The 23,313-nt window shown below is 34.8% G+C and overlaps 2 protein-coding genes across 3 annotated transcripts; one reads left to right on the top strand and one right to left on the bottom strand.

The window, feature by feature from the left end:
- Positions 1–623: 623 nt before the first annotated feature.
- Positions 624–8,886, top strand: LOC138325103 (uncharacterized). The gene is made up of 3 exons (XM_069270532.1): positions 624–693; positions 1,292–1,373; positions 2,321–8,886. The coding sequence occupies exon 3, from the start codon at positions 2,418–2,420 to the stop codon at positions 4,500–4,502; it is 2,085 nt and encodes a 694-aa protein (XP_069126633.1). The 5' UTR covers positions 624–693; positions 1,292–1,373; positions 2,321–2,417; the 3' UTR covers positions 4,503–8,886.
- Positions 8,887–13,335: 4,449 nt separating this feature from the next.
- On the bottom strand, positions 13,336–22,250 carry LOC138325097 (protein SLC31A2-like). Of its 2 annotated transcripts, XM_069270513.1 has the most exons (5): positions 22,118–22,250; positions 19,030–19,086; positions 18,347–18,416; positions 14,117–14,231; positions 13,336–13,791 (listed from the first exon to the last, which is right to left on the bottom strand). In XM_069270513.1, the coding sequence occupies exons 2-5, from the start codon at positions 19,033–19,035 to the stop codon at positions 13,479–13,481; spliced, it is 504 nt and encodes a 167-aa protein (XP_069126614.1). In that variant the 5' UTR covers positions 19,036–19,086; positions 22,118–22,250; the 3' UTR covers positions 13,336–13,478. The 2 variants fall into 2 exon arrangements, with proteins under 2 accessions (XP_069126614.1, XP_069126615.1); XM_069270514.1 differs by lacking the exon at positions 22,118–22,250 and having other exon boundaries at positions 19,030–19,168.
- Between the last annotated feature and the right edge of the window lie 1,063 nt (positions 22,251–23,313).

Raw genomic sequence — 23,313 nt, 5'->3', positions numbered from 1 at the left:
AACCTTGATAGGAGAATAAAAGCCCTCTCATAACCTTGTTAGGACCGTAACAGCCCTCTCACAACTTTAGTAGGAGAATAACAACCCTCTCGCAACTTTGGTAGGAGAATAACAACCCTCTCACAACCTTGGTAGGATCACACACACACACACACAGAGACTTACAACCTTGGTAGGAGAATAACCCCTCTCACAACCCTAGGTAGAATTACAAACGACACTATGCTCACAACCTAGGTAGGAGAATAACAGCCCTCTCACAACCTAGGTAGGAGAATAACAGCCCTCTCACAACCTTGATAGGACAGTTTTTCAGCCCTCTCACAACCTTCGAAGGTTTTAGGTGATTAAGTATTTTTAAGCCAATGAAAATGCTCGATACAAGAAATAAAGAATTACTGTGTTTATTCATTTGATAGAAAGTTCCATTGTTGCTAAATCATCAAGAGTATAAAAACAACGAAATTTGGTCAATAAATAACTACATTTGTTATTTTGGAAGCTTTTGCAGCCAACATTATATGTGATAGATAATAAAACCTATGGTTCTGATATAGATTTGTTATGGCATGTATTAATTACAAGTTATATATTATTTATAAATTATGGTGTTTTTCAGAAGTGTCGAAAGGTCCCCTGCTGATGTTGAAGACATAGACGAAACAACGAAGCTAAAATCAGATTTTGATAAAGGTAATCATTTATCTTTGTTTCATTCATACACCGAACGCTCATGTCTTTTTGTAGTCTCTTTGATCGGATGTAACCATATAAACGCTAAAATTTAGGTTAATTGCTTAACGGTAAATTAACATTTAAAAAGCGTCAGAATTTGAATTTGATTGTCATGGTATGAAGTTTCTTGTCGTTAAAGCCGGAGTAGTTTAGTATATCACTTCCGCATTATAAAGTATCGACTTTTCAAATATAAAATCATGGAAGTTATTGATAACCTTTATCACGTTATACGACTTCTCATTTGGGGTCGTCTACCGTATTCGACCAAATAAGCATCTCATCCCTATACGCACCCTTCCCTCTCTTTAAACCTATATTTCACATTTCTCGAATAAGATACAGACTGAAAATATGAAAAGGTGAATGTTTCTTTATTGATTTATGTTGTAGATTGATTTATGACTTACTTTGTGCAATGATTTGATGAAAGGCTACTTTAGATTTGGTGCTATTAATTAAAGCGTCCTTTATTCATTTTAATTTTTGAAGAGTATATACATTTTTTGAATGAAGTTGAAATTTAGAATTCCTTTTATATAACTTCTGTCGACAGTGAGTTACCATGAAGTGATAGAAGAAGGAGAACACGTGAGTCCACACCAGGCCGAGGACGTCCCCGGTGAACGAGCGGGGAGGCGAGTATCATTTCAGCTCGAACATCTGACCAGGACGCCATTTTACCTCCCTCGAGGAAGAAGGTCCGCTCAAACTGCTCATCATCGCACGAGGAACTGTGTTATTTCTAGCCTTTGAAATATTTCCTTCCCTATCACATAAGTCGTTCGTTCTTCAATAAGAAAAATAACCATGATACTTCATCTAACCGATTTCTACCTATTATGGTGCCAAAAGATCGCATCCCTTGTGTCTTTTCTCTCTCTCTCTATGATATATGTTATCATGGTGATGGAAGTGAAAATTATCTGGCTCCTTCTTTGTAATTCCTTTTACTGAAGTTATCTAGTAAGAGTATGTTTCAAGGCATCCATGTTTGTAACACCCATCTTGATATTGTACCAATATATTATAGAAATATGAACTGTAGCTCAAAAGAATTGGAATTGGCATTTGGAGGAAAATGCGTCCATTTAAGTGTATAAAAGATACATAATAAGTACTAAGAAGATATGTCTGTTAAAATGTAGTCTCGATGTCACTGACGCCTATATGTCTTTCATATCCGGTCACGTGACTTGAGATACCCATGTTCCCATGCATGATTTCTACCAGCAGTTTGAATGTACCTTCCTTACCTCGAACCGGTCCTGATGTGTTCTCTCTGTATGATAAGGTCCTCTGTTTTCCATGTTGATAAATATTGTAATGTTTGTATTGAAATTTGTCCTACAACTCAATATAACTAATTCGTCTGTTAAGTTAAAACAAATGATGATTCGCATACGTTGTAACTTCCATTGGAGAAGGGTTAAATAGAATAAAAAACCGATTTAATCAATTGTTTAATTCATAAAGGTATTGAATCAATAAAGCAAATTTTTAAAAGATGAAATTTTGATATAATTAACGAGCTGGAAAATTCATGTAAGGATACTTAAACAATTGCGAGGTATTTGTGTTGTAGGTACACAGAGGGAGATTTCCATCACTTGAAGAAGTCCCGCATTGACAAGAACATCCGGAAGCAGTGTTCTCTGGGTCCACCTTTCCAGGGACAGGAGATGAGTAGTCCCACCACTCCTGAGAGACGACAGTCAGATTTTTACTTGGAGGATGAATACATTGGCAGTCCTAAGCCAGATCCATTCATTTCAACATCAGCAGTTATGTCCCTTGGAGACTCCCCTTCGCCAACAGATTCCGCTCCACTTCATCGTGAAGTAGCTGTTGAGGTTCACTACAATGCGCGTGCACGAAACGAAAGCGGTGGAAGTTGTCGCAGCGGTCGAAGTGCCGGAAGTGATGACAGTGGAGGTCATATATGTAATGGGGGCCGTCTGGGAAGTGTCGGAAGTGCTGGACGTATCGGGCGCAGTGGTAGCAAGGGACGTCTCGAAGGTTTTGGTAGTAATGGTAGTATTAATAGCTGTAGCGGAGTACGTCTTAGTAATAATGATAACAGACGTCATTCTGTCGGCTTGGGTGGGTCTGCTACCCCGAAAGTCGACCGCGAAAAGAGAGTACGTTCTCATTCACATAGCCTTGACACGAATCGAATATTTGAGAGAGTGAATGAACGAAAAGTGAAAAGTTTTGAAGATATTGTTGATTATGACGTGTTGAAAATAACAGAATTCAAAGGACCATTTTATAATACAGACTTTGATGTGATATCGGAACTGAATTCACCAGACACGTGCAAAGTCCGGTACAACGATACGGGGAGCATGGAGATCCTAAATGAGGATCAACTGGACGAGATGGATATGTATGGTGAGCTGGATTCCATACGTGTGGACAGTGACGATACGGACACATTGAACGGCACGCAGAAATATCGTGAGCTGTGGAACCTTCGAACAACATTCGAGGAGGAGGAAGAATGTAGTGATACAATTCGTATGGAGGATATGACGTCACCGGATCAGTCTCCAGACGGGGAAGTGCCTAATTCGTACACTACATCTTTTGAATCAAATACCGAATCGGTGCCATATACGGAATGTGTTGAGAAACGTTGTAGTCCGCACAGTGGTGATTGTCCCAACAATTCTGGTTGCCATCAGTTACATCCTTCTAATTATGAAAACAGGCGACAAAACTATAAAAATATTCTAGCAAAGAGGCTACAGAAAAAACCTCCAAGTGCGAGTGCTGATAATAGTTTCGATAGTATAGAGACGGTAGATACAGATGGCGACGTGTCGGACACAAGTCGACCGGAAGTGACAACAACGTCGTTTGAGTCTACGACTGATAACACGGACAGTACAACAGAAAGTCAAAACCACAAATTGATACAAATGAAAGCGGATAGTGGTTACAAATCGTTGGAAACACAATCGCCATATATAAAACGAACTCACAGTACAAGTGAAATTGAAGTCTTAGAGGAAGTCAGCTGTCCTGAGCCTTCTGCCCGCATCTACACGCATTCTTACTCACTTCCGGAGGCAGGCAATTCTAAAGAAGGATATGGACGGCGGTCAAAATATTTTGAAAGGAGAAACGGAAAAACCGCGTCGAAAAAGCGCAGAGAGTACAGCAGAGAACGACAGATTGTGCAAATCTATGAGAGTATCAATGAGCCAGAGACGGACTCTAGGTCAGATCAACCTTCTGGTGACAGTTTTGAGGAAACTCATACACCAAGTAAGTCGTCACTGTTTTCTCGTTTCTTTAAATCCCATCGGGAGCCAAAGGAGCGAATAATGATGCGAGATTTCAGTGTCGATCAGAAAACTTACAAAGTCTTTCAAGAGTTTGTTCGATACGACCCTTCACTAGACACGTGTCGGTCGAGTCGACATCGCTCCCCTAGGTTTACTCGCCACCGATTACAGAGAAAACATACAGACCCAATTTACTTTGAGGAACGTCGACGTAATCGGCTGACTCCTGAACTCAGAAGCACGAGTCTGGGAAGCGACAGCAGCGCGAGCTCTGCGCGTCGATTGTCTCCCCAGGATAGTATAGAAGAAGAGGACTACGACAAAGTTCGCGAGGAAGAAGAAGAGGAAGAGGGGTGGTCGATAAAACAGGCTTCAAGAGAATCGGTTAGCAGACAATCACTGACAGTTTCAGTTCATGACATTCCAGTAATCAACCTTCCGGAAGAGGAGGTGTGTGCGGCTGCTGATGTTTAGTAACAACTACATCCGGTGTCACAACAACAACAAAGAAGTCTCGTTCAACCTGACGCTTGATACTACGCAGTCAAAAGTTTTATTAAACAGTACATATTTCAATTGTTACCGGTAGATTGCGTAATTCTACTTTCAGTTTTGATGTAAATACCGCGCTTTTAAAAACGATTGAGACACATGTAGTATATGAACATAGATAGTTTGCTTCTCATCGTCGCGTTATCACGAAATCATGTGTTCCAACCAAATGAAGATCTATGCATTCTTCCTGTTTACAACCAAATGAAAAGCTAAAGCACAGCTAGTGACAGACGCTTTGTGGGACCAGTCATTTTGAATAGAGTGTAAGCATCATGGACCAATCAATTGCTGGCCAGACATTCTCTCTGACAAAACATGCGTAGTTAACAAGAGTTAAGTTGAACGAGATTAACAACAAAAGGCATTAACGATAAGTTCTGCCTGGCATCACGAAAAACTTTTATTATGGTTTTTTTCCGTTAATGCCTCCAGAGGTATCAGTGTGTATTTCACAGGACTCAAAATATCCTGGTAATTCGTATGATTCCTCTTTTTATTTAATTGGCGAACCATACATTCTTTGAAGACTTGTCAAATCCTTTTGTTGATATTGACGTGATGTCACATTATACAAACAAGATATTTGATGATCACTTTCTATACGAAGATATGTTGGTCAAAGATAATGTATATATATATCTTTTAGTGCCAATTCATATTCCCTTACCTCTTGATTTTGTCGCGACGTGCGTAACAACATGGAGGTGTAAAATGTTGTAATTACCTTCAGTACATTGTCACGCATTGTTTTACTCTATAAACTTAACTCTTACTATAGATGACAGTTCAAACATACAAACAAATGTGATGAAATCAATCTATTTTTTTCATTCTGACAAATATAAAAGAAGTGGTACAAAAGCCTCATCTTAAGATATATAAGTGATCAAATGTGAAATTGCATTTACTGCTGTTTGAGGTACATGTGTGCTTTCTCCTGTTTGACAAGAGCGTCACCTTAGAATATTCCATTTCAAAAATATTATTTAAAAAATATTTTTTGATATTATATATTATTTACAAAAACAAACACATTTGCATTAGAATGGGTCTTTAAATACATTCAACATTTTTTAGAATTGACACAAATCTTACATGTTACTGAAAAACATGCATATACATAATTTTGAACATGTACTGCAGATGAAATTACATATAGCGGTGAATAATAGCATATATTCCTGTTGTAATAAACAATAAGCAATTACTCTTTCAATATTCCCTTAACAAGAAAGTTTTTTCTGGATTTTGATTTTTAAAATATCCTGAAATACCTTGTTTTGTTCGTAACCCGTACACTACCTGTGGATTTCTCTAAGTGGATTATATACTTCGACCACATTAAGAGAATTGTATGTCTATTAAACAGCATTAAGAGGTCACCTCTTGTGACGATATTATCAGGGGAGTTACATCCCTTTACATAGGGGTAAGGCTTTTCCTTTTCTTATATCAAGTTAAATTGCAGTTAATAGTCAAAATGCAGAATTGCTTCCATGTAATTTAAAGTTTATTAATTCCTACGTACGTTGGAATTTAATAATAAATATGAATTTTTTAAGCATTTAAAAAATAAGATGTATAACATTATGATAATTCGCATGTCATCTTTATAAAGCAAGTTTTGTTAATGATTGTTCAAATCTGTTCTGTGTTATTGTATAACTGACTCCTATAAAATTAGGCATTTTATGGCAGTTTATAGTGTGTGACGTTACGAGATGACCAGTACTTATCTGTTTTATCTAGGTATTTACGTATTCATATATAGTCCAAAATAGCCAGACAAACATTCCATGAACCAAACAAAACATGTTCTCTTTTACTACGCAAAGGGCGAGTGACTACTGTTAATTATAGTGTACTAATGTCGACAATAATCTGTCATTTAAGCATTTAACGTCTTTCAGTTGGCATTCATAGCCAATATGAATGCCAACTGAAAAGATGCAAATTCAACATGAAGCGCTATGCCAACTGAAAGACGTTCAATGCTTATATTTACATTTGGTTACAATTTTATGATGAAATCCAAAGAAAGTTTGCATCTATAATGAAATAATCATTCGTTATCGTCATAGATGGAACAGCCATTTGAACAGCCGTCTTCCGTAACGCTGGCAACACAATTGTGACGTCACAATGATAATGACGTCATAATAAGCGCTTGAAGTTCATTGTCTTTATGAATGCCAACTGCGTTTGGAAATCACACATTGTGGGACTGCAGTGAAAATGTAAATATAACTGAATATACAAAATCAAATTGAACTATAATGTTTTTAATGTGATTTAATGTTCAAGTCTCATTTGATATTAAAAATAATCTAGTCTTAAATTGGTATAAATGCTACTTCAGATATCGAGTTAATTTGTTGCTCAACGCGATTTTACTGAATAATGTTGAATCTCTGAGTGCGAGATAATATCAAGGTAAATATTTTATATGTTGTGTATACAGATTTGTGAATGTTATGTAATATTTACAATGACATGCTCTCACACACTTTCAATCACCTTCATCAACTTGTAGTGCCATAGCTAAAATTTTGGTGACTTCAATGACTGGTCAATATCATGGAAATATCAATATCGGTGCGGAGGCATATCTTTGATTTTATCCATTTGCATTCTTCTTTCATTTCCAAACTTTGGGTTAAATAACTGGCTGATATTAGCAAAAATCGGTTCGGTCATTAGTATATTTGTTATATCTAATATGTTGACGATATCTATGTATATGAGGTTTTCAGATACGATAAACGAGGTCAAGCGTAGAAAACGATTTGTCTCATCTTTCGACGAATGTGAGGTCACGAAATCACGTCCATATATGATGTCAAAACATTACATTAAGATATGACGTCACAAAATCACGTCAAGATATGATGTCATAATCACTGGAAGGTGGGACAAATCGAAGGTAACCGTACATTAAAAAATGTGGGTTTTTTTGTCTCATGAAACTGACAAAGAGAGTATATGTTAATTAAATTAGACCCATTTACTTTTTTCCATACGTTGAATCACTTGTTATAGTTAACTTGAGCTATATTCTACTGTTTGTTGATGCTATTTAGAGTCTATATACCCAAATTAGCCCTTTACTCAGCAACAAATAATCATACAGTTTCTGACTTTCTCTCCAAACATGTCTCGTTTTTATAGCCAGTGAGTTTTGGGGTAATGTGGTATTGTAACATATTGCGTGTACTTAAAAAGTTGTTTCGCATGAATTATATTTATAAAAAGTTTACAGAATAATCCTTTTTCAATTTTATACATACATCACCAAATGTTTGATTCCTATTGTCCATTAGCTTGACTAAGTGCACTACTAACTGTTACCGCCTTATCTGTGACGATTATGACGTCACAAGCGTGTCTACCGGTGTAGTGGGAAATTACTACCAAAACTTATTTGTACAGCTCTAAGACTATAAAACCTATACTTATGTAAGCATTTCAACATTGTACTTTTTCAATTCTACACCAGTTTTGTTATTTTATATTACCATGTTATCGCTCGTATGAAAAAGTTAATACGTATATTGTATCAATTAGATTTTTCTGCTTGAAATTTTCTATTTTCGTGACTTGGTCTTCACTCATTGTTGTTATGACTGACATAAACATCCAGCATTACTATTCCCATGTTACACCGGTGTTTGGTGCTTCTCCTTTACCCCAAGGAGAACTTTTTTGTCAAATCCTAAATGTTATAAATGAACATTTTTTAAATATATTTTTCTACCCATCAGATAGGAGGTGCAAATGCGGGTGACGATTGAGGATCAGTCTGTGAAAGAGTTAAATTCATAACTACAACAATATTCTGTATTTGCACGTTAAAAAGTTATCTGCCCTTGCGAATAGGTATTGATTGTGACGTCAAGTGTTTGCGAGCGTGACGTCATACCTTTCAGAGAAAAAGGCGTGCATTTTGCTGAAAACATAATGACGTCATAATGGAAACCTACCCATAAGGGAGGTAATCCTGTAATATGCAAAGATGGAATGGTTATTACTCCATCATATGTCGTATCTTTAGCTACTGTTTGATGTCGTTTTTCTGATGAAATATAAATCCCCTCATGGATTTCACCTTCTGACCAAAGCTTCAACCACACTCATTGGTCGCGTCAGTTCACGACCTAACATAACCCGATGTCTGTTTGTCACGTGCCCCCGATCCACACGACCGAACAGATCCCGCCCTTAACCCCTGTGTCAACCATTATAAAAAGCCTACAATTCAAATTAGATAAAAAGTCTATATTAAAATTCTATCGTTTTACTTAAACTCTATATGTGTTTGTTATTTGTTTCAAAATAATAATGTCATTTAACTGTCCTCCCTGAAAAAGTCATAATGGATTGTTCCAGTCTTTGAAGCAGAAGCAGCGTTCAAAGGTAAAATAGATAAAATATGTGACGTTTACAGGGTCCGTACCAGTCATAATTAACTGATGATCTATACAGTGTCTACGTTATATACTGTTTCTATAAAATTACTCGGTGCAAATATATACAGATAATACACAACTGACCTAGCTGTGATTCTATCCACAGGGACCTGGCACGAAAAATTTAACCAATAGTATACATATATATATTATAGTATCAAGGGTATGAACTCGGCGGTCGAGAAAAACGGACCTATTTTTTTTAAACCGTGATTGTTTCAATAAATGGGTTCTATACAACATTGACGGATATCTTACCTTAAAGAGAAATAATTTATCTTTCCATTGAGTGCTTGATGAACAAAATTGACCAAGTATTGACGAAGTTATGGCTTGATGAATCGGGAAATTTACGAAAAACATGCTAGGTAGACATTTCCCTGTCCGGTCGAAATGTCGTCTCGGCTCTAATGGGTACCTCAAAAACCAAGCCAAAATCACAAAATCTACGCTTGTGGTGGTAAACAGTATCCATAACTGTGTTCATCCACAATCTCCTTTGGAGGTGTCATGACCCGTACTTTGTAGAAACTTCATTTAAACATCGTGTAGCTCACTTACTTTAACCATCACCGCCATGTTCATTTTTCTCTCGGAACGCCTCTCGACTTTACATATCGTGACTACATTATGCAAATTATGTAATGTTGTGCTTATGTGTAAACCCAATAAGTCATTTTTCTCTCGGAACGCCTCTCAACTTTACATATCGTGACTACATTATGCAAATTATGTAATTTTGTGCTTATTTGTAAACTCGAGAAGCGTTCCGAAGAACAAATGAACATGGCGGTGACGGTTAAAGTAAGTGAGCTACACGATGTTTAAATGGAGTTTATACAAAGTACGGGTCATGACACCTCCAAAGGAGATTGTGGATGAACACAGTAATTGGTACTGTTTACCACCACAAACGTAGATTTTGTGATTTTGGCATGGTTTTTGAGGTGCCCATTAGAGCCGAGACTACATTTCGTCCGGACTGGAAAATGTTACCTGGCATATTTTTCGTAAATTTCCCGATTCATCAAGCCATAACTTCGTCAATACTTGGCCAATTTTGTTCATCAAGCACTCAATGGAAAGATAAATTATTTCTCTTTAAGGTAAGATATCCTTCAATGTTGTAAAGAACCCAAATAATCACGGTTTTAAAAAAATAGGTCCGTTTTTCTCTACTGCCGAGTTCATACCCTTGATACTATGTTATATATATGTATACTGTTAGTTTTAAAAAAATCGTGCCGGGTCCCTGTGATTCTATCTATCCCTAATTATCATAATCAACTATAACAATCCTAATGATTACGTAGTGCCTCTGAGTGATCATGATAACCTAACTTCAAAATATACCAACAGCATAAATCATACAGATCAGAATAATTATTAAATGATTAGTGCGGACTAGAAACAAATAACTGAGTTATCTTTAAGCCTATGCGAGTAGTCTCCCCTACCTTGGGTGATTCGATAATCCTTACTCGCACATATATAACAAGACTGTAATATTATCTATAAGAACCTTTCCATAAGGCCTAACACTACCGCGGTACCAAGTACTCAAAATCGCCGAGTACTCTCTGCTACCGAGCACTCTCGTTTACCGAGTACTCTCAGAGCAATCACTCCAGCAATGATTCACACACAAACACTACATATCACCGAGTACTCAGAGTAATCACTAGTGCTCTCAATTGAGCAATACCAAGGCTCAGTTTTCAACTTACTCTCCAGAGTATTAAACGTGGAGGAGGAAAGCCTTATTCAGGCACGTCAATCTCCGATCTCAACTCTACCGTAAGTTATTAACAACTGAAACATATAGGCAAGCCTTGTTCAGGCACATCTATCTATTAACCTTGTCGTGTTTCCAGCTTGCTAGCTTGTTCAAAAATAAGAAAAACTCCTGCTGAAACCTCGGCTTTACATGTATATAATGCCGGGCAACGACACTAGCGCCCTCTATTTACAACAATCATAGGCCCTAGAACGCTTAACATACATCCAGCTTTACATTACAAGCGTCTACTTTACGGCAAGACTAACAAACAAAATAGAGCGGACAGCACAGCGATTCCGTAGAGATTGGTAATACAACCATAATTCACCACAAATATAGAATATCTATTCATACACATGGAATTTACATGGATTGTGCACGACATCTATTCGGGAGGTACAGTATCATGATAAACGTATATGATCTTTGAATGCGTCTCTGGGTACCATTAATTAAATCAATACTTACAAAAAAAAACAAACAAACAAACAAAAAACAAAAAAAGATTGTTACAAGGAAAGAGAAACAATAGTACATTGACTTTGGGAATGTACTGAAGTCCAAGCACTTTTTGAGAATTTTAATTATTTACTTGAAATCCTGTTTATCCCCTTCTTAATGAATAAAGACACTCTACTCTTTGGAGTAATTTCACCACATGCTAATTATAATGTGGCTGATAATGAAATCTTATTGATTATTAAGCACTATATTTATAAAACAAAATGTCTCCATAAAACACTTAGCATCAATGCACTTGTAAATGTTATAAAAGATAATAGTTTTTAATAAAAGCAATTCCTTTCAAATGAAATTTGAAAATGATTGGAAAAATGGTTGCCATTGTTAGGAATATGACATCTAAGTTTTCTTTTTATATGCAATTTTTTTTTATATGTCCCTCATATCCATATTATTATACCATACAAGGTTTTTTTTTATATGTCCGTCCATACCCTGGCAAAGCACCAAATATTTTGGGAGGTCCCTGATCACATGTTATTTATTAATGTGTGTTTTCCCATTACTTGTGAGATCTCTCTTTTCTTAAAATTGGATAGCTATGTTATGGCTAATCGTTGTGAAATGAAGTGTTTATATATCACAGTATGTAGTCTCCCCCCTTTCTTTTGTCAGTCCATGTTTTGTTATAATGTCCATCCATGTTATCAGTTGTCATCCTGATACTACACGTACAATGTAAGTCTGTCAATTCTGTTTGTCTACAAGTTTTAATGTCTGTCTGTTTGTTCGTCCATGTTTTCTGTTTTGTTTACTCTTCCTGTTCATCTCATTGTGATGGTGTCAATACATGTTGTATACTTTTGTTTTGTTTATCTGTCTCTGGTATTCAAATTTTTCTTTTTGTTTTTGCTTTTGTTTGTATTGTTACCTACCATTAATCTGTTATAATAAGATGTATGAATGTGCAGGCTGAGTGTGTGTATGTGTGTTCACTTTACATGCTATTTTTTGTATGTAATTCTATATCTGTACAATCTTGATATATATGTAAAAAATCTTTTGAAAAATAAAACAATAATAAAAAAAAATTGTTTAATAACCTCACCTTTTGTAATAATGATAAAACAATCGGCGACCTGGATTAAAACGGCCATTTATTTGCACATATCTTTACATTATGTTTTTTTTTAATATTTTACCATATTCATTAAAATTTTGTATAAACGACATCCTGTAAAAAGATAATCCATCTTTGCATATGAAAGAGTTAGCTCCCTTGCGGGTAGGTGTCCATTGTTATTTTATTACGCAATTCACTTCGTTTTCCCCGAAAAGTAAGATGTTACACTTTAAAAGACATGACGTCACAATCAATACCTACCCGGAAGGACAGATATCTCTGTAATATGCAAATACAGATAACGTAAAGCACGTATTAAAATCTAAGAGCACCATACAACTGTATTATGTTACAGGTATAAGGATTTCTATTGAACAGATATATTATTAAGTGGACAGTACTGTACACAGTAGAATCCTGGCGAATCATAGTAGAAAAATCCAATACAATAGACTAGTAATCCCGAATAATTTAATGATATTCAACATTTGGATAATTCCATCTGAATAAATATCAACATTCTCTACGAATTATAACGCAACGACGAAGTAAACAATAGTAGTCAATCCACTATCATATTTATAGCAATATTTAGTATTTCAATATAATAAGCAATTTATATCATACTTTATGTATTATGTTTCAACTATTTAAGGCAATATATAAACTACGATCAACGTGGTGATTTCATGAAGCAAACAACAAAAATTACAATTCTTACATCTTTTTTTTATTTTAAAAAGAGCGCATCGAGATACGGAGGTCTCCTCAATTGTTTAATACTAAGAAAACTTCACTGTGTCAACCAAACTCGAATACTGAGAAACTTTTAGTTTTGGTATAGGGTTTTGTGGTATATAGCTATGTTAAGTTTCTGTACATCGTGATAAAAAAACAAATTGTCCTGAAAATTTGACAAAAAGCATTATCTACTTTGGATTAGGATATAAATGAATAAATCTCACAGTACCCTGTAACCAATGTGTCTACGTTGTTGATAAATATACCGCCATGTAAGAGAACCATGTATACAATGTCTTAGCACCATACATATCTTTATCAAGTCACCTTGTTGTCCGCACATAAAGCATGTCTTCCTCCTGTATATGAACGTCCACATCCTCATCATGTCGTGTCGACAGTGGAATAGGCACATCTTCCTCGCGTTCTTTTTCAGGTGTCTCACCAGTACAAGGGAATGTATGTGAGAGATAAAATCCAGTCCCCGAACCAAGAACCACTGCCGTGTAAATCCAAGCATTAAATGTCATCACGAACAACATCAAACAGTAACCTACGGCAACGCGTACCACGTGGTATATTGTCACAATTATTTGTGTCTTTATTGAGTCACTGCAAAGAGTCGACTTCTCCTTTCTGTTAAAAAGAAACAGCAAAAACAGAATTTTAGAAACCAATCTAGGATGCACAAAGTAATCCATAAATCTTACTGTAAAAAGCAATCAAAATTATCTTTTCATATTGTCAGTCAATTTGATTCGAAAACGTGAGAATCAGGCTTCCTAAAAGTGTTGGGCGCTTATAGAAATGGTGCCGCTTATTGTGTCGAATACGATACTGTTGATGTTTAATTTAAAATGTGTGATTGTGAATCAGTATTGTGATTGTTTGATACAATTTGATTGTTTTCCATGTAAGTAAATGTAAAAGGTATACAATACCTAATGCTGTGTTTCCGTACCTGTATTTTACTGGTTTCTCACTGTTGTTCTGCTCTAAGGTAAACTTCATAATAACGTGTATATACTCCAATAGTACTGATAGAATTACAGACACCAACATCGCACAAACCAGTCCTGGAATAAAAACAAAATTGAAATGAAAAACAACAAAATAAACATACCATCACACGGAACGGTACTTATAGGTCACCATGTAAATCAGACTTGAATCAGAATACCGAAATTATTGACAATCCACGCAGAGCTTAATTGGCGGGCTGTCATAAAAATAGAAATATGTACACAAACCAGTACGCTAACAAAAGCATCAAAACTTAAAGAAATAATGATAGTATTTAAGCCAATGTCACATTAAACTTCTTGGGAATATTAATAGCAAATGAGTGTTTGCGCTAGATCTACTGAAATCTATGGTTTTCCTTACATATAATGATATATAAAATGAATTGGAATAACGAGTAATTAGGAATTTTATGTAATTCCTCTATCTTTAATGCTGAGTGGCTTTTTTGGACATCATATGTCCTTATGTTTAGGTACGTACATAATTTCTCCAATCACATCCATACAAAAGGAATCGATAGCAAAACATACATGTACATAAAACACAGTAGATCAAAACAACAACTTAACTTTTTATCAAGCCAGCTTTCCTCAGTTCAAATGACTTTTTAACAAAGAGGTCTAAATCCTGTAGAAGTCTTAGATCATTAGAAGACAAGAGTCGTATCAAATTTTCAAAATCTGTTTGATGGTGCTTAACTTTCGCTCTTTTTGTCATAGTGAAAACTGTTTAAGTGTTATACATATTTTTCTCTGTCTGTATGAGTTTTAAACTTTCTAATTTTACCACTTTTTATAAAGTTGGAGCACCGGAATTAATTATTTTCTAATTATAAAAGTAAAAAATCTTTTTAACGTGTACCCGTGCAAAATAGGCTCGAAAGATGCCGAATCATTCCGAACTCTTCCGAACATCGTCGCGACAATTTCGAAGTAAAACGAGAGTTGTGAAACCAAGAGAAAATGTCAACAATTTTTTTATAAAGAAAACATGTGGTCGACCTCAGCAGACTGGATCTAAAAATAAAATAATACTCGCACATTACAATATTTGATACACACAATATTTTACGTCAATGTGTAAATTGGATGTTTCAAATACTCATTCTGTGGACACATACCAGCATGATTTGCTCATATTAGCCAGAAGGAAAACGTAAACAAACACATGTGCGCTTACGCTAGTTACCTGGCTCTTCACGTGCAGGTCGTGCCGAACGTCAGTCACGTGATACGATTCGAAATCTGACAAATCCCGAAGTCACTGAACATGGCGGTGATTGAAGGCACTTTATCCAAAACCAGGAATATGTGATCCCTAAATTTCGGCTCTCTTATAGGCCGACATAATGCTTTTGGGGAGCTAAATCATAAAGTTACATGTCAATGTTTAAATATCAAATGTTTAAGTTACATATCGTTACAGTGAAATTAGCAGCAATACAACTTTAACTGTATAGTTAACGGAACACTTAAAAATGAATCGGGTTTCATCCTCAATTTCATTACAAAATTTGCATAACCGAAGAGGACGGGGAATCAAATATAATTAGAGAAATTATAAAGCAGCTTCAAAGAATACCGATAATGACCACATACATGTACCTGTCTACTTAATACACGGAGGGCAATTAGTAGCTGCTATAGTGATACAGGAGCATTTAATATCCCCACTCACTTTACTCAGTTTTATCCAGCACTTCTCATGCGTTCTTTTCAGAAACACATTTTAAATCCCAATTGGCACAAGAAGGCAAGAAACAATACATCAATGAAAGATTTAAATATAATAAACAACGTCAATTTAGGAAAGCAATCCTTTTAATGATAATAATTTTTATTCCTTAGATTGCTTTTCAGAAAATTACACTGGACAAATATTTGAAGACAATTTTACCTTGCAATGCTAAAAGTAAACATCAAATAGTCTGTCATTCTATATCGTCTACATTTATGTTTAAAGACGGAGTTAATAATTTGAGAATTAAAACATTTGAAGTACGTTCAGCTGTGCTTATATGCACAGATAGTGCTTAAATACATGTAAATAAAAACCTGCATAAGTAACGATAAAAATAAGTCATGTTTCGGATGGAGCCTAAATTCACAGGAGTGCAAACACGGAAATGCGACACATTTCTAAGTCAGGGGTTTTGAGATCCCAAAACGACGTGGGTAAAGTACAATTTACTGTCGATTAGTCCCAACATCCGATGATAATGAGATCATTATTTGACGTGTTTTTGTGATCACGAAACACCCGTATTCGGGTAAGTGAAACTGAATAAGAGAACGCTAACAAAACTAGCGGTGAAAATTTAAAAAAACTGTTGAATTCATCATAATTCACATTATTTGACCTAATAGAGCAGAGACTGCATATCACCAACAACGTTTCAGATAATATAATAATTAAAGATGCTCCACCGCCGACAGAGCATAAATGATATTCATCATTTGAACAATAATTGGTGTTTAATCGTGTATATATATGTCTAATCAACACAAAAATAATATAAAATAATTTATTTTGCCTTTGGTGCATCCGCAATCAGTACTTCATTCCATATAGGATATAGTGACACGGAATTTTTTCGGGATGCAATTTATTACTTTTCATATTTTTAACTTGAAGTAAAATTAGAAGCTCAAACTTTTCAATGGTGGTAATGGTGTAAAGTAAGTGACTTTTTAACTGAAGAAAAACACTAAATCGTCTGCTCCTGTTTCTGTTAGCGAAAAAATACCATTTGTCGGCGGTGGAGCATCTTTAAACAAAAAATAGGGTCAACAAATTGCTAATGGAGTACTGTAAACCTTCTTTCTTTTGCGGTTTCTAAATTTCGCGATTTCTACTCCAAAGCAAGTTCGCGAAGATTAGCATTCACGGATTTATACATTTACTGGAAATTCCTATTATAATATCAATGATATTCAAATGATAATTTGTCGATATATTTTTTCGTGAATTTCTGTTGACCGTAAAATTTACGAAGGCGAAATTCGCAAAGCGAATCACACGCGAAAAAAGTTAGCTTGCAGTATAATAGACAAAAACTGATACGGATAATGTTTTTTGTGATTTTACAAGTAGGTGGAAGTCTCGCTACTGGGTAATAGATGAGAAACACAGACAAGGAAGTCAGCCCAAGTATTTGTTATCTGATATTTATTGTAAACATACGGTAGGAAACCTGTGACCTTCATTGCTCACCTGAGAATTAAATCCAATTTACGCACTTAAGTTGCACCGCTATTACAATAGACTCGTTTATTCGAGTGGTGGATTACAAGCATGTATATATGCCATGAAAAGTTTGAAATATAAAAGATTACTGTCGTGAATTACCCGGCTCTCAGTGTGTGGTTATTGTATGGAATGTTATATTACTGCATTCATTTCACCTCTGCCACACCCGCTTTTATCTCGCCGAAATAATTGCATAATAAATAAAGTGAAATATGGGTCACTCCGTTTTTGACAGTGACGTTCATTGAATTGCACTTGGTTGAGTATGCAATCACTGCCATGTCAGATTTGTTTGAATCATATGTCCTTCATATTTCAAGATAGTGAAAATATCGTAATTTGAGAAGTCTCGCCTTTCAGTGGTAGTGGCATTATGTTCTTATGGGAAGGTATTTAAACACGGCATTTTTTTATTTTCCAAAAAGCAATGATAAGAAGATGATTTTCATATACAATTTTAGATTGGAAATTTATGTTGAAATTTACGCTAATTACCCGAAAGATATTAAATGCAAATATTTACCCTGCGTAATACTTTAAAAAACCATAATACACAAATATTCATTATCCCAAAAAATGTTGCTAAATATTGGTTTTCAGTCATTCGTTACAATTACAACTGTACTGTTGCCAGACAGAGAAAATAGTTAACTCTTACATACAATGTCAGCCACATGAAATGACTTTCACCTTACTACAGATGCATAAACTATTGTAAAAGTGGAATTATTTTTAACGTGGAAATTTTCGCTCATTTCACTTCTATTTAATATCCGCGAGTAACCTGTTTAAAACGTGAACTATTTGAAAGCTGACTTAGCGGACACACCCACACACGAAAAAACCCCACATTTACAGGTAAAAAAAATCTGATTGCAATTGTGTAATGGTGTTGTGTAGCATACGAGAGCTATACCTGGGATTGTTCCTGTGTCCCAAATCTTCAGTAACACCGTCCCGCCACTAGTGTTGGTCGACATTGTCATCTGAGCAACAGAAAAAGAAATTAACAAAGACCATTGGCGTATATTCCGTTTCTGCATATTACAGAGTTAGCTCCTTTGCGGGTAGGTATCTATTGTGACATCATTATTTTGTGACTGAACACGCGTCGTTTTCTTCATGAAGTATGACGTTACACTAGCAAGCCAAATACACATCCTGAATACCCCAGATCACTTACTATCTCTACACCCCTGAATTAATCATCTCTTTGTTAAATTGGAGGCAGCTCAGAGGAAAATTCTTCTTTTTTTCCCATTTGTAAACTACAGAGAAAGCGACGCCAAACTTCATTAACTGACTTAAATACCTGATCTGTTCTGTTGCCTCCAGTTTACTATGAGACAGACCAGGAGTGTAGAGATCATAAGTGATCGGAACCCCTGGAGTATCGAGGATGACAAACATGACGTCACAATCAATACCTACCCGCAAGGGCAGCTAACTCTGACATATGCAAATAAATAAAAAAAAAGATTGAGAAAAAAGATAACGTAGTATCAAGTAAAATAAGATCGTAGATTTATCGTTACACGAAGTAGTATTAGGATAACATGAAAACAATCTTTTAATGTGATGTAAATATGATACACCTACCTTCATTTTGAATTAAGTGGTTGATCATCTACTTAACGGCGTAAAAGTCATCGATACCTGGAAATAAACACAATTCAACGTATCAGCTGTTTGTCATATCAAACTATTCTTGCATAAAGTGATCCATAAAGACGTATGTTACAATTGGTACCCAGATCATCTACTCTGAGTAAATTAAATGATACATCCTACTAGCTTCCTGGTTGATAGCATGCATTGGTATACAGTTTATACGGTGTATATGCATCGGATATTTGATAAGGGAATAATACCTTCCTTTTTTCTTTTATCCTCTGCTAGTTTTATCTATTCGAGATTTAAAATCACTACATAATTGATTAAAATATGTATTGGTTATAGGGATAATAAATTCTTTCTTTTTTAGAAACATACCTTTAAAAAATAATCTGTATGTGATGTTCCGTAAGGTTTTTCCAACTTATAATAAAAAGTTTCAATAAGGCACAGATCCAATTAAAGGCAATTTAAGTATACATTGCAAACGAACGCATATTTAATGCATTATAAAACAGTTGTCTTTCTTTTAATTATCATCTGATAATGCTGTACGTTTTAAATAAATAACCGAAAGTATATCATTCCGGAATATATTACTGGTTGGTTCAGCTTAGTGTCTTTGAAAGTACATTTGTATTATAAACAACCAGGGATGGTTTACATTTACTGAATTTTGGCGATTGTAGAAAACATGAAAAACAGGGGCAAAAACTAGCAATATTTCGGCGAAATCGCGAAATAATGTGCTTTCAACCAATATTTGTATTCGTAAGCACACATACACGTACATAGCTGTTTACTTTAACTGTGATCCATATGTGTGGTATTTTCTCTCTACAGATGTCACCGTTGCATGCATGATTTGCATTTATTGAATTGTCATAGCATGGCACATGTGTTCGACTTCAGATTATATTCGGAAATACAAATATATTGAATATCACCTTAGTTTAAATATCAATTACTTAGTAAAAAAAGATTTCCCAAGACCTTCAAAGTAAAAACTAGAACGAGTTACTGCTAGTTAGCTTAAATAATGGAGATGTAGGTTTTAGCAGTAAATATTTGCACATAATCGTTTCAATCTATCCCCGTTATCCTAGCAAAGGTGTAGACTGTGAATTAAAATATTTCAAATGTATACATTCCGTTTAAATATGCAAATCCGGCATCGAGTATTCAGTTACAAATTACGTAGGCAGAAATATATAAGTGTCTCAGTAAGTGTTACTGATAACCTGTATGAGAACAAGAATAGAAACTATCTTGGTGGAAAAGATATGCTTTTAAAAAAAGGACTCATTATTTCTTTTCTCGGGATGTTGGATCATTATTCTTGAGTCTACTGTAGTATAACAAGGCCAGGATATAAAATCTGATTTAGAGTAAGTCTTGACCAAAGCACATACAAAATGTAGCTGATACACATGAACATATAATATCATATCTTCAGACACCTCGCTTTAGGAAGTAATTAGTCCATTTAGAAAGTTGTTATTTATAATCAATGGCTGGTATTATGTTTGAATCGTGATATTTACACAATTCCTGCTTCCTGGTATCAAATATAAAACATACCTTTGACCACACTACCTATACACTTATATAAACGACACCCAAGAAGAGTGGTCCCAGATAGGGAACACGATGATATCACTATGCATATTGCTTGCAAGTATGGCTACATATATTGCATACTGTCTTTGTAAATAGTGGAAATCTATACATGTAAAATACATCACATCAAATTAAAACGTCGACAAGTATATTGGTCTCCATCTTCATTCACTACTACATCACTTATCACCGAACATTAATTTCCAAACTCTACAGAGCAGCCAACTATAAAATCAACAATACAGTTTCAAAATATATGTTATTGTATCGTACTTCTGATACACTGAAATGTTTTATTCATAAATAATGGTTCGTAACCGATTAAACAGAATGCTGGCATCAATAGATAGAGTATTTGCTCTTCTATCAGTTTATAAATTAATTTAAACTTACATTCTTGCGCATGATATTAACTTGAAGAGATTCTAGAAAAAGTATATCGGCTTATTAATATTTACATCATTGGTACTATGCTATGAATTTCCAGACATGTTTAAATCTGCGAATGCTATTTTTGTGGACTTGTATTGAAATGGAAATCGCGAAAAGCAGAAGCTGCGAGAGAAAGTTTATTTGCAGTAAAACCTTTACACATCTGTCAAAATAAAGGGAGTATTGAGAAAGTGACAGCTCAGCGAATCGTCAACAGTTTATCTACTTGTTTTGCCAAATTTTTGACCCCGTCACAATTAAACGAAGTATGTATTCTGTCCATGTTATTTTCTAAGGGATACTTAGTAATCCAAACAATTTCTCGCACTTTCCACTTATTGACAAATACTTATCATATCACTTTCATTTCCAATATTACTCGTAGAACCTTAATTACAGGTCTCGAGATTTAGCTACCTTCGATTTCGTTGGATAACGTTGCTCTTATTTCCCAAAATATCCACATACCACATTCTTTACAAACATTTGATGCAATCTCATTATTGCATTTAAATGCAGCTGTAAAATAAACGTGTCCCGTTTCACATGTACAGGATAAACCAGAGGCATTAGTTTGATTATTACAAACAAGTTTGTTTTGTAGTTACTACTGTACATCAGACAGTTTGTTCACAAGTGGTTGTAGAAATTACATTTTTGTCACCTTTGCTTTTAACATGGTTCTCGTGTCAATGAGACTACAATGAATCAAAACTGTTATATATATAGTTACATATGAGATCTGACCAAATGGTCAAATAGTCACATAACCTTAAAACTAGTGATTAATTACGACAAATATTTGTCGAAATATTTGAATGTTAACATTAGACATATATAACATTGAATAAAGCGTTTGCCAAAAGAAAACTTATTTTGCCATTTAACTTTTTATCATAATGTATCTTTTTACGTTTAGTTTTAAGTGAAATTTGTATATATATTCCTATCTATATCAGGAGAATTGCTAGAAATAAACAAATTAGATAAATATTTGAAATTCAAGAAAGGAATATCTTACCTGGGCTTATGTAAAAAGAGTATTTCCAGTGAAAGGACAGCCGCGTTTTCTCTAGGCGATTAGTATCTACAGTGAACGCTCGGCAGATGTAGTGTAAAAATCACAATGCCGAGCGACGAATAAAAAATAAGTTAAATCCGGTATCGCAACCTGTGACGCCTAATCACCTATGAAATATACATTTTACACAGAGCTATAGAAATCGACATCTTAAGAGATGTCGTTTGCACTCTTGTATACACATATGTCTTTGTGCGGGTGTATTTACAAAGGAACAGAAACTGTGGCGGTAGTCAGAACGAAATGTTAGGAAACACGGATGTATTAGTAGTCAGAATTTTAGGTTAGGGCGACTGATAAAATATATCATTTTGTATACTTGTAGTACTGTAGGAAAGTTCTGTAAATGTTTAATTATCATAGGTACTGTAACGGTTACAGTTTAAACATTAAAATAACAATTACTCTGTACGATTAGACTTGTCTGATGTACACGTACCTCTGTCTCTTTGTATACTTGTAGTAAACTTCTTTAAACATTCTATTTACATAAGCGTAGCTTCGGTTACAATTCAAACGGTAAAATAACTATTAATCTTTTGGTAAGTAATGTAAAAGTTTTTTTTTGATAGAATTTTTTTCTCATGTTCTATAAATATCAATGATGCATATGTTTATGTTTAAACAGTGAAATAACTATCATTCTTTTGGAAGGTAATGTAAAAGTTCTTTTGATAGATTTTTTTTCTTCTAAATGTTCTATAAATATCGATGATGTATATGTTACTGTTAAAACAGTAAAATAACTATTATTCTTATGGAATCTATTGTAATTGGTTTTTTTTGTTTTTTTTTTGTGTTTTTTTTGCATCTTATAGAAAACGTTTTAACTTCTTGGTATCTTGTTTTTAATTCCCTAATTGTTCTACTGATAAATATTTCAAATTGTATATCGTCTAGATACGAATTTCAGTTATAGTGGCAACATATCTATGGAACGTAGTACGTTTTGTATATAGAAGATGATTATAATCAGATAAAGTGGCTATACCAGTAGGTAGCCGATATGACTTTGTGCAAAACTTCTGAATCATGCTAATTTTATGATTTAAACTGAAGTGAACTCAGCGCAAGAATACGTATTCAATCGCATTCCAACCCATATGTTGAATTTTCTCGGTGAACTTTTGAGTATT

This window comes from Argopecten irradians, chromosome 6 (genome assembly GCF_041381155.1).
Source record: "Argopecten irradians isolate NY chromosome 6, Ai_NY, whole genome shotgun sequence".
Lineage (NCBI taxonomy): Eukaryota > Metazoa > Mollusca > Bivalvia > Pectinida > Pectinidae > Argopecten > Argopecten irradians.
The sequence above is the reverse complement of the archived record's forward strand: the minus strand, read 5'-3'. Positions and strand labels throughout refer to the sequence as shown.